This window comes from Nothobranchius furzeri, chromosome 9 (assembly GCF_043380555.1).
Source record: "Nothobranchius furzeri strain GRZ-AD chromosome 9, NfurGRZ-RIMD1, whole genome shotgun sequence".
NCBI lineage: Eukaryota > Metazoa > Chordata > Actinopteri > Cyprinodontiformes > Nothobranchiidae > Nothobranchius > Nothobranchius furzeri.
In genome coordinates, this window is record NC_091749.1 from 40,371,924 (window position 1) to 40,384,072 (window position 12,149).

The window sequence follows — 12,149 nt, forward strand, 5'->3', positions numbered from 1 at the left end:
CCATAAATCAAAACATCCAGATTAATAAAACCAGTCCCCACACCATCTTAGATCAGTTCACCACATTCTAAGAGAAGTATCGGACCGGCCACCCCGACTTCCTTTTTAAGCAAAGAACCAACAAGCTGGATAAAATCTGTTGCGCTTCACTAGTACCATGCAATCGCACACCTATCTGGAATAATCCTGACATTTTGCAAAACAACAAAATGATGAACCTTCCGGACTGGAAAAATAAAGGAATCCTATACCTGGAACACATATATGAAGGATTGGACTTCATTCCATTTAATCAAATAGTCTCCCAATTTGGAATGGATAAGAATAGCTTTTTAGAATATCACCAAATTAAATCTGTAGTCAAACAAAAATTTAAGCTCAATAAAATAGAATTACAAACACCACCAAGAGTATTAGACTTTTATAATCTCAACCCCCCCAAACTACTGTCTAAAGTATATAAGACACTGTCCAAAATAGACGATAAAATTGCAATCCCTATTGAAAAATGGGAGGTGGATCTATCAGTCAGCTTTGACCAGGACTTCTGGTCCCAAACTTGTTTAAAAACTTTTAAAATGATCAGACACCCCAATTTACAATTAATTCAGTACAAAATTCTACACAGAGTACACTATACAGGTCATCGGATGTTCAAGATGGGGTTTGTGTCGTCTGACACCTGTACACACTGCACAAACAACATTCCTGACAATTACATTCATGCACTGTGGTCCTGCCCACCTGTCTAGGAATTTTGGGGTAGAGTATGTGAGGATCTGTCAAATTGTCTGAAATGTCATATCCCAACTTCCCCCTCTCTTTGTTTACTGGGAAACCTGGACGATGTCCCGATTGCAACATCTTTGGTTCACGTTCTGACTGCCATATGCATCGCTAAGAAAACTATCCTCTTGAATTGGAAAAATAAAGAAACTCTCTGCATTAACCAGTATAGAAATCTTTTGTTAGATCATATTACACTTGATATAGCCTCTGCTTCCACTTCAGATGAATCTCTCTGGGCTCCTTTGATCGGTTCCATCACATAGCGAGGGTGGGGGGGCCGTTGATGTTGTCCTGCGGGATGGTGTGGGTGGGGGGGTGTGGGGTCTGAGTTTGGAGTATCCGGATGTTCCCTGGAGGTGGGTTCACTGGGGGTGTCTGGGACTGGGGGGCCGTTGCCCCCCTCTGGAGGTGCTTGGGTTGCCTCGGGGGGTGGACTGCTGGCGGTTGTGAGTGGGGCCCCTTGGGGATCTTGGCGGCGGCCATGGGTCACTGCCTGGCGGCTGCAATGCCCCTGGGCGGGTCTGGGTGGGGGCCTGGGGGCTCAGGGTTTGGGGGTGGCCGGCCCCGTGTGGGGATCTGGGCGGGGCCTTGGGGGTTCGGGTCCTGACATGTATGCTGCCGGGAAGAAGGCAGGGACACCCAGCAGTGCCTGGCTCGGGTTCGGGGGCCTCAGGTAGACCTTGGCTCCTCTGCCGTTCCATCACAGGGGAGGGGGAGGTCCAGGAGGGGGAGGACCCAACCTTACCTGGATGTCCCATGTCTTATATATTCTGGAAGTTGTGCAAATGCAGGGGTGGGCATAGATATTCTGCTGGGGTGGGGCTGGGTTGGTGCCCTCGGACTCCGTGAGGCTCTGTAATGCTGCTGCTTTGGGCACTGGCAGGATGGGCTGGGGTCTCCATGCCCTGCGTGGCAGTTTGACAATAGAGGTGCCTATTGGGGCCAGTAGGGGAGCTGGCTCCCTGGAGGGCTAAGCCCAACCAGCCATTCCTCCCCATCCCCGCATATTTCTCTCCTCCTGCTCCCTCACATCATCACACAAACATACACATAGGACCTTGGGGGGTAGGCAAGTCAGGGAGTGCGGGTATGGACCCCATTTCCGCATTCCTGTGGAAACCTGCCCCCCAATTTTATTTGCACCTCATACACTTCCACTGACGACATTCCACACAAAGACACACTTAGGGCCTTGGGAGTGAGCACATTCAACGGCATTTGGCAGGGGGATATTTCAGCCTCCTCCCGAGTGCCGGTGCCCACTTCCAATTTTAAACCGCACTTAGACACTGATGGCTGAGGGTGTAAGTGGGGTGGTGCAGTGGCATCAGCTGGCATATGCTGGATGATGCCCACACTGCCCACTCACCACAGCCATGGAATACACCTCATGATCACACAACACTATATTGGAGCAGGTGGAGGGAGACTAGGGGTCTTAGCCACCTCTGTTGTTGCTAGGCTTCCTGGGGCTGGAGGCTAGGAGGGAGATCTGGCCGTCTGGTTGGGGTCTGGGGTGGTGGGTTACTGTGCTCAGCGTTGGGCGGGGGAGCCTGCTCATCAGCACCCCAGTAGAAAGGGTCAAACTCTGGTTACCGGTGATGGTTGTACCCAATGTGCAGCAGTACCGGGACCAGAGTGAATAGGGTGTGTATGGGGAGCATGAGTGGGTGTCCGGCGTGCATTTTTGTAAGTCTTGGGTTGTATGTGCATGTGTGAGAATGAGGGAGGGAGCGTGTGACTGTGTTTGTGTATGACTGTATATGTCAGGTGGGGCCTTTGGGTCCTCCCCTCTCCTGGAACTTCTCTTGATGATATAGATCTCTGTCCCCCCTCCCCCTGCCACACCTGGTGTGGGGGCTTGTGCCTTGGTCTGCCTGAGTGTTCGTGGCAACCGGGTCTGGGGGTTTTAAGATTTTGGCATCTGCCTGTTAGATCCCGGTGGCTGCCTGGTGGGGTCTGGGTCCCTGGGCTCTGCTCGGTCCCCGGCGGGGGTGGTCGCCCCTGGGTCCCGGGTCGCTGGGTCCCGGGCTCGGCCGGCTAGGGGGTGGGAGGCTGCGGGCGGGCCTGTGGGCTTGCCGCTGATATCTCCAGGGACTCTGCCGGCTGCTGGTTGTGGCCCCCCGGGGCGATCCTCTGTGCCTCTCGGGGGGGGGGGGGCGGGGGCCTTCCTGGTTGCAGTCTCCTTGGGGTTCCTGCACATCTTTGGGGGGCAGATCTGTGGTCCCTCACACTCTGTTGGGCGCTCCTATAGAAAAACCTTAAATAAACAAGCGCGTGTACACACACAGGTGCTCACATGGTGCTCTCAAAAGTATGGGCTTGGGCACGTTAAACACAGGTCTTAAGACTATGGTGGGCACTTAATGCGTTGTGATTTATTATCGTGATTCTTCAGTTAAGCAATATTGATTATATATATTTTTTTTTTCTTTTCATCAAGTTGACGCAGTGATAGGTAGATCTTGTTGTATTGTTGTTGTGTCCCTTTGTTTTTTTTTTGTCTTTTTTTTCTGCAGGTCTAGAAGCAGACTCTTGTTCATTTTTGTTTATTTTTGTGCGCCCCCCCCCCCCCCCCCTCTCTCCCCACCTTTTCTTTTCCTTTCTCTTTCACCTCTGTCTCCGTGTCTGGTCGGAATTACAAAGCATTCAACAACAATAACAATAAAGTTTTAAGTATCAGGCGTGACATTAAAAGCAAACGCTTTGATGCTCCACCTGAGAATAAATCTGTAAGGCTTGTCACCAGCATTCAGACATCAATTCTGCTTGCTTCACAGCCAGACAGGACACGTTAAAAAAAAAATAAAAATCTGTTGCGCTTTACCAACCAAGCAACGGTTCCTTTCGGAATAAAAGCTGACCTCACTGACCCTCCGGGTCCATCTGACGCTGTCAACCAACTGTCGCTTTTTACCTGGAGACAATCCAAAGACTAGTCTGTCGTACTGCTGACGCAGTTTCATCGGCTCCGGTACCGAAAGGGGGGTCCGAGGACCTGGCATTCTGGATCTGTACGGAGGTCTCATCCTAAGGTTATGTGTGGAGTGACAAAATGACGTCTCATGTGTTTATGAAACTCCGATCATAGCTTAGGAGCAAAACATCACTTCATCACTCAGACGTGCTTCTCCGGATAGGAGTTCTGATGACAACATCACTCACACATACACCATCCATCTCACGTCTCATTCACACCAAGATCCATCCATTCACTTAGAATTTATAGTCTTGTTTAAAATTGTTTAGAAATGAATCTTCTTAAACGTTTTAAAGGTGACTCTCCCTTCTCTTGTCTCTCAGTTAATACGAAGTGTTACATAATCCCTGCAATAAAAAGTTCTAATCTTCTGGTTAAAATTACCCAAAGATCCATAAGATTGATTTCATATTTGCTATGGAATCTCATGTCTTATGGTTCATTAAATAGATGTAAATTAAACCCTTACATCATGTTTATGACAAACTTGGTGTTGTGGTGTGTGACGTACGCTACTCAGCGCTGATTGGCTCGGTTAGAATTCTCACGGGGTGGGGTTATTTGAATGGGAGAGTTCCCAGACCCTTTCTCTGTGCAGAATTAAACAGAGGAGGAGTCTGGCAGGCCAGGCTACCAGATCGCACCTCCAAAGACCAGATATAAAAGTTGAGGTGATCGCTCTTTCCAGGCTGTTGCACCCCAACTTTGGAATGAACTTCCTTCATTTTTACGATGTATTGTCAATCTGGACACCTTTGATCTTGCTCCTGGAAAGCACATTGAATTGCTTCTGTGTTCTGTTTTTAACTGCCTTTCATTTGTTTAATGAAGTTTTGTTGTTTGATTTTATGATCTTTATGTTATGCTGATCTTTGTGAAGCACTGTGTGATTTTTCTATTTAAACACATTTTACTTCACTTCATAAAACCCTTCCACAAGAAAGAAACCAGGAAGGAACATCCTGAGCTGACTCCTATCATTGCCAAGGATGAGAAAGAGATTTTGTTCTTTCAGTAATGATTAATTTCTAATACCTAAAAATCAGGGTTTAAACACAGCTGGACTCCAAGAAACTGAGAGCTTTACTTTAGGGCAGGGCTATTCATTTCAATGCCTCGAGGGCCGGTATCCAGTATGTTTTAGTGGTTTCTCTGGTCCAACACACTTAATTCAGTGGTTGAATCACCTGGTCGGCAGCCCATCAGGCTCTGCAGAAGCCTGTTAATCACCTGCAGATTAAAATCAGGTGCGTTGAAGTAGGTTTAAAACCAAAACATGTTGGATTTCGGCCCTCAAAGCCCAAAAATAGAATAGTCCTGCTTTAGGGCATGACTCTGTTTTGATCCCAGTCTGGAGTAAAACCTTCATTACTGCAGAAGGAGCCCTGATCCATCTATCTATACAAGCACAACTGCTAACTAACACATGAAAGCTTATTTGCCCGTTGTTGAGAGTGCACACTTTCCTTCAATTTAGCACAACAAGAAAGAAATGTTAGTGTTTACATTTGTAAAACATTCAAGAAAACAATAAACAGCCTCTTTGATTCAATTTGACATTGAAGAAGCTGATATGAGACAGGCACAAATTCATCTAACTATCCAATTAAAGCGTGTTTCCCAAAAAAAAAACGTCATGCTATTGCTATAAGGCTGGAGGTATAAGCTGCAAATAGAAAAAAAAATGCAAATGTGAACAGATCAGTTTGTTTTTTCCGTTACCTTGGCAGCTAGGCATCTGACAGCCGTCTTCCTCGGCGCTGCATTATCACTTGCCGTTGCAGCAGAGCCCTGGTTGGACTGGGAATCAACGGGCTGTTTGGACACTCCTTTTCCGTGCTTCTCCCCAACTGTAGAGTGCAACGCAATAGATGCAAAGCTGCCACGAGTTAATTTTATTAAATAAAATAAAAAATACAACACACTCTTAAAGGGCTCAAAATGATGAGCTACCTGGCAGCAAAACTGGAAATAATATTAGGTAACAAATAAAAGTAAAAAAACAAGACATCCTAGTTCAGAGACTGAAGAGTGAGGTGGGAGGTGGGAGGTGTGTGTGGGGGGGGGGGGGGTGTAGCGTAACTGTGCTTAAAGATAAACTAAACGCTGTTTTTTATTTGCTGCTCTTGCTGTTCAATGTGACGATCCTTGTCAATGTGCTTCAGGTTCTGGCTGAAAGCAGGAAAAAGAAAAATATAATGTTTTTGTCTATTATTTATATAACACCACATGTGTTATAATTTACTCAAAAATTATTATAAGCGTGTCCCAGCATGCAACTGTGCACAATCTAGTTGCATGGGAGGTTCATCTTCTTTTATTAGACAAAAGAACAATTTCAGCTCCATTCTCAACAGGAAAAAACAAACAAACTTACTCCAATTACAAAGCTGCAATCAGCAGAAAAACCTCAGGGGAGAACTTGAAAGCCAATTGCGTGACCCAGTTGCTAACCCACTCTCAAAGAGCACATTTTATTACAAATTTCCCACTAAAATTTGACTCCACTGCAGCAAAAAGTGCGGATCAAACTTATTTTAGGTGGAAAATAGTGGTCTTACATTTAGGGGAGGAGCTTGGGCTGTGAGGCATGCTGGAACCTCCTTGTGGTGTGCGCGTGCCATGACAGCTGAGCGTCACCAGCCGCCAGATGATGGCAGTCTTGCCAGACCCCGCGTTCCCCACAATAACTGTGCCGCGGCCCTCGCAGCTGCTCGTTTTTCTCAAGACGTCCTCCAGACGAGTAAAGAGCCAATTCCGTCCAACGAAAGGTGTTTCTGCGGTGGCGCCTGGAACTTCGAACAGGAGCGGTTTTAGCATGATGTCTGCTTGTTTGACTGGTGCCAGCCTCCCTGTTTCATGGAGGACATGTGTCATGTTTACTCAAGTGATAGGGAAATATAAAACTAGGCATGTTTCACAAAGTTTACCTTTGAAGTCATCACTTGTACGTCCAGATGTGTTGTGCTTACGGAAGGAGCTCCGGTGCCCAGCAGCCCTCTGGTTGTCCAGATAACTCAAATCTTCCAACCGAGTGGAGCTTGTTGCTGTGCAGAGCGAACGGGCGGGGGAAGCATTCAGTGTGAGAGATGCGAGAAATGTGCATAAAAAACACACACATGCATTCTGCAGATACACCTGTCAATTACAGTATCCATGGAGACGCAGGCATAAACAGGTTCAGGTCTTACTGACACAAGCTCAGTGACCTTGAGGAAACAAGGAGGAAAACAAAGAACTCATCTCACAGCCTCCAATCGCGAGTCGACATGAATATGAAATGACCAAATGTTTCCTGCTCTCACAGGTCATCCAATTTGTAATCTGTGGAAACACATCCATCGCCGGCTGTAATGCCAGAACGTATAAGCCGTAGATTTACCAGCGACCAAATGAGCCACTTCAGAGACAACTTGAAACACAAAAATAAAGAACGTGTTTTAGTGAAGAACATAAAGACAAAAACCTCATTTCTGTATTCCCATCACTTCACCCCCTCATGCTAGGGAGTTTAAAGGTCAGGTTATTGTAAAACATAAAGGAACACTATATTCTTCGTTCTTTCAAAAACAATAATACTCCGATTTTTTGTAAGGGACATTGCTTTGCAGCAGAATAGAGAGCGCTCATCTCATTCTTCATGTGAGACCTTCTGAGTCAGAGTAAATACATGGGTTTATCGTTTATCGTTACCCTTCCTGGGCTGTCCTTACACTGACATGGTCAGATTACGCTGAACACTGAGGAAAAGTGATTCTCTCTGGTGGAAACGCTATCACGGCTTCACGTTTATACTGGTATTAACTCTGTCTAATACTCTTGTAACAGCATAAACCAGTTCATGAGGACTCAGTTTTCTATTGTTTGGAATAGCTGAAAACATCCTCAGCTAGGTGTTTTCTACAATCTGGTGGTTTTATGGTTAGCTGCCTGTGAGTCTGAGCAGAAAGTGAAGAACCTCTGTTCCAATTTAATCCGTCCATAGCTCCCTTTCTGTCTGAATCTAATCCAAGCCGTTTACAAATCCAGTGGCTGGAAACCAACTAAGCAGAAGACATGCACTGACACTAGAACGATCCATGATTATTGGGATGAGACTGGTTTTGCTTTTCTGCCCTCTTTCTATGTTATTAATTTAATCAGTTGTATATACCACTCTCTTACATATTTTGCCTGTTTTTTCTTTTGTGTCACACCTAAATGTTTCAGACGGGCAAACAAGTGGTTGTTATCAATGAAAAAAACGAGTAAATGCAAAATACTGTTTTCAAATGACCATTTCATTTATTAAGGGAGAAGAGCGATCCAAACCAACCTGGCCCTGTCTCAAAAAAGGATCACATGCCTTGTTAAAACATGAATTAACTATGATTAATCACAGTTAGAAATCTGCTCAAATCCATCAGTAACACCCACACCTGATCACTGCCAGGCCTGTAGAACACGAAGCAGGCTAAAAGATCTCAGAAAGCATCACCTCACGCCCAGTTCTCAAGAAATTAAACAATTAGTCAAGAACATCTAAAGCACTGCAGGCCTCTCTTAAAAGGGATTCGTTTTAGGATTCATGACTCAACACAATGAATGGGAAGGGGGTTAAAATGGCTCCATGGGAGGGTTTGCGGGCCAAAACCTCTACTCAACAAAAATAACGTCACCTTAGTCATATAGGATAATATTTTGCTTACTTAAAGGGCAAAGAAAGTATTATCTGAAGTGAAGCTAACATAACATTTCAGAAAATGAAGATCAAGCTAAGAGTGGAGGTGTAATGGTCTGTAGCTGCGTTAGTCCTCTCTACCATGAAATTCTGAGGAAGAAAATCAACCCAGCTACCTTATAATCTATGCTCAAAGTTATGTAGCACACCAGCAAGTCCACCTCCAAATGGCTAAAAAATTCATTTTTAAGCGGTTTGGTTAAAAACCATTCTTAACCCTAACCTGGCATGACCTTAAACGGGCGGTTCATGCTGGAAAATCCTCCAATGTGGCTGAATTAAAACGGTTCCCAATCTAGGGTCCGCTACCCCTTAAGGGGGTCTCCACAAGATCGCGGGGAAGCCCACAGTTTTGTCTGTGCTGAGGTTGTGTGATCACCAAAGTTATATTTCTAAAAATGACACACCCAACAGTTTAATAAAAACTCAGTGTAAGAGTTATAACTCCAATTACAAACTAAACACACACTTAATCACTTTTAACGTAGGTATGCAGGTGGGAGACGAGGTTGGAGGGCCCTGGCTCGACTTGGACACAGGCAAGGGGTCCAAACGGTTTAGAATAAAGAATTTGTTTTTTATCAGACAAGATTGTTTCATTCATTTCCTGTTATTGGGTTTTATCTTCAGTCTTAAATCTAGAAAAAACACAGAAAATCTGGTATTAGTAATGCCTCTAATCTCTTCAGAGCAGGATGAATAAAAGGCCAAAATCCTGTCGTATCATGAAACACTGAAAATAGACCAATCAAACCAAGTAAAGAAAATAATTGTTTCTATAATAATTATTATGCACTGAACTTTACAATCTGGGATCACCGGAAAGAGTTGTAGCGTACATCTGAGCTGTTATGAGTTTTACAGAAGAAATGCTAGTGAAAACCTGAGTCAGCAGCTGTCCTCCAGCATCTTTTGTTGGTAAAATAAGTTTAAAAAAAAGTACAGTCAGGCTCAAACCACAAAATGTGAAATATTTTGGGCTTTGTTTGGGTTTCACCGTACAGCATAGTGTAATACTGACAATCTTTGATTAAAATCCAGAGCATCCAGGGAAAAAAGAAAAAACATGAAATTGTGAACAAGAGTGGAGAAATGTGGCTTGAAAGCACATCCACGGTGAGAGGATGGAGCAGTCTGCAGCAAAACAGTGTGAAGGAGGTGTGGAGTGGGATGAGAGAGAGCGGGAGAGAGATTAGTGGCTAAAGACAACCGGGCCAAATGTCTGAGTGAACCAACAATACAGTGAATGAGCAAAACATGTTTTCAGCCAGTTTGACACAGGGACACCAGGACAGCTCATCCTTCCACCCATTCACACTCCAGCCTATCCCACACTCACTGCCCACCTTTATCCTCCCTGCTGATGACTGTGCTAGCTGATGGTCTGCAGCCCTTGTTGATCCATCAACACTTTAAAGTTCAGCTGTGAGGCCTCAGCTCAAGCGCCCAGGGTCTCAAAAAATGCAGGAAACACTTAAAGACTTGTTTTACCTGCAGATTACAAATCGTCCACTCACATAAAGCCTCTTTCAACGTTGAAGACCAAGTTCACTAGTTTTTTCTAAACATTTGTGGTGGTCTCTAGTTTTACTGAATGCCTTGAGTTGATCTCTGTGGGGAAGGGAGCTGTGGCGCTTCTGTTTTAGGAACTAGACGTGAGACAGAGCAGAGGGTAGTAGAAGGATCTGGAGGGCTACCAAATCTCACGCACTGAGCGTGAGACACCCTCTTCACACACTCTCACACCACACATCCAATATCTCATGCACTGAAAATTTCAAAGGTTGGCAGTACTGGTCTTATTTTTTAGACACCTCACTCCTGATTGGCGAACAGCACAGCCTGCACTTCCTTTGCAACCAGTGTTCCCCTACATAGGCTCAGGCGTGGCGCTGTGCCGCCACGGCAGAATTTCCAGTGCCACGTCTACAAGACCCCCTCCCCCTCCCCCCCCCCCCCCCCCCCACACACACACACACACAGAAGGGAATAAATTTTTCTAGCAACATTTATGTTTCATCTCCACAAATAACACAAGCCTGAAGAAGGCAATGTCGTGGAGTTGCTAATGCTAATGGTTAGCTTCTACTAGCCAACATGTGCTCTCCTCCTTGATGCTAAATCAACAACAGCCTTCCCTGTTACGAGCTAAGATGGGTGAGTCTATGAATGCTAATTTTTCAGTGTGACTTTTATTTGACTGGCTTTCGTAATCTGAGATTCCCCGTCTCTTTTCTATCGATGGCGAATGCAGGAGAAGCGGTAGAGGACTATTTAAACATACAGCCTACATGTTAAACTTAGACTGAGCAATCATATTTAAAAAAATAATAAAAATAACAAATGAAAAATGCTTTTTCAATGAACTTGGGTCTTGAAAGGAAAAATTCAACATGTTGAGAGATTGCCAAAGAATTAATGGTGGAAATAAATGTTTATCTTAAATATAATACATGGTATTTTGAGCATATAGGACCTGAGCAGATCAGCATCATTTACAATCACAGGGCAAAGCAGATATTATTTCTTTGTACGAGGCCTAAAAGATTATGTGGCACTTTGTGGTTTATATTTTCTCTCTCTTACTAATACATGACCTACTCAACAAGAACAAACGGCTGCTTTGACACACATTGCTGTTGAAACATATCTGCCCCCTTGCAGATAAATAGTTGTTTTCAAATGATGATCTGGTTTACTAAGAGAACACAGCTGTCTAAACCATCTGGTCCCATGTGTAAATGCATTTGCCCCTCTCGGTAAATCAAGAATTACCCCTTTCTGTCATGTGCCTGAGGGAGTACTCCTCTCATTTTCCCATCTTTCAGTTGTGTGTTTCAGGAGAGGGAGGCTCCAGCTGCAGCTGATTTGCAATCAGTGGGTCTGGCTACAAAAAGAGGATGGAGAAAACTCCTCAACGCCAGATGATTACTACAGCTTGGTAGTTTCCTGCCCTCTTGCGACTTTGATTTTGTGCTTTAGTGTTTCAAGGATTTTTTGTGAACCTTTGGATCTTTTCCCTGTGCTTACCCGTTACCAGGTTTTGGAACGTTTTTGGACTTCTGTGACTTCTCTGGATTACTCACATGTGCCCCATAGGATTTCCAGACAGCTCTCACCGTTCTCCATTCCTCCAGGCCGGCCCACTCTCCTGCTCTCCTCTCGCTCCCTCTCCTGGGCACCCCACTTGGATTCACCCCGGCACCCAACCTACCCTCCCTTATTCCCACGCTCCCCTACTCCCAGTAAGTCTATTCTCTGCACCCACCAAGTTTAGACTTACCTTCCTGGACTCACCTGTATCTCAAATCAAATCAAATATACTTTATTAATCCCAGAGGGAAATTAGAGTTTCAGTACACACAATTCAGAGATCAGACATACATGGGCAAGACACATGACAAGAATTGGTGACTGTGGTCATTCGCAACCCTGAGTCGTGCTACCTTAATAGAGATAAGAGGGTAACATGAGGAATTGCTTCGGGAGGAGGGAAAAAAGGGCACTTCAGACCTACCCTCCCACCAGGAGGGCAGCTTTGCTCTGCAAAAAAACACCTCAGACAGATATGCAACAGACTTCAGACAACACAACATGAGACTCCAATAGGAAGGTTGGGGGGGGCTGGGATCCTGTTTCCCCCAGCGAGAGCAGCCATCC

The 12,149-nt window shown here is 45.1% G+C and overlaps 1 protein-coding gene across 2 annotated transcripts in view; it reads right to left on the reverse strand.

Annotated features, from left to right (window-relative positions):
- Positions 1-12,149, reverse strand: part of tanc1a (tetratricopeptide repeat, ankyrin repeat and coiled-coil containing 1a) — a 52,366-nt gene that overhangs the window by 23,563 nt on the left and 16,654 nt on the right. For both annotated transcript variants that reach the window (XM_054732387.2, XM_070554834.1), the window contains 3 exons: positions 6,700-6,816; positions 6,331-6,621; positions 5,492-5,619 (listed from right to left, as the gene is read on the reverse strand). In XM_054732387.2, the coding sequence (XP_054588362.2) occupies positions 5,492-5,619; positions 6,331-6,621; positions 6,700-6,816 (536 nt within the window). The remainder of the gene's footprint in view (positions 1-5,491; positions 5,620-6,330; positions 6,622-6,699; positions 6,817-12,149) is intronic.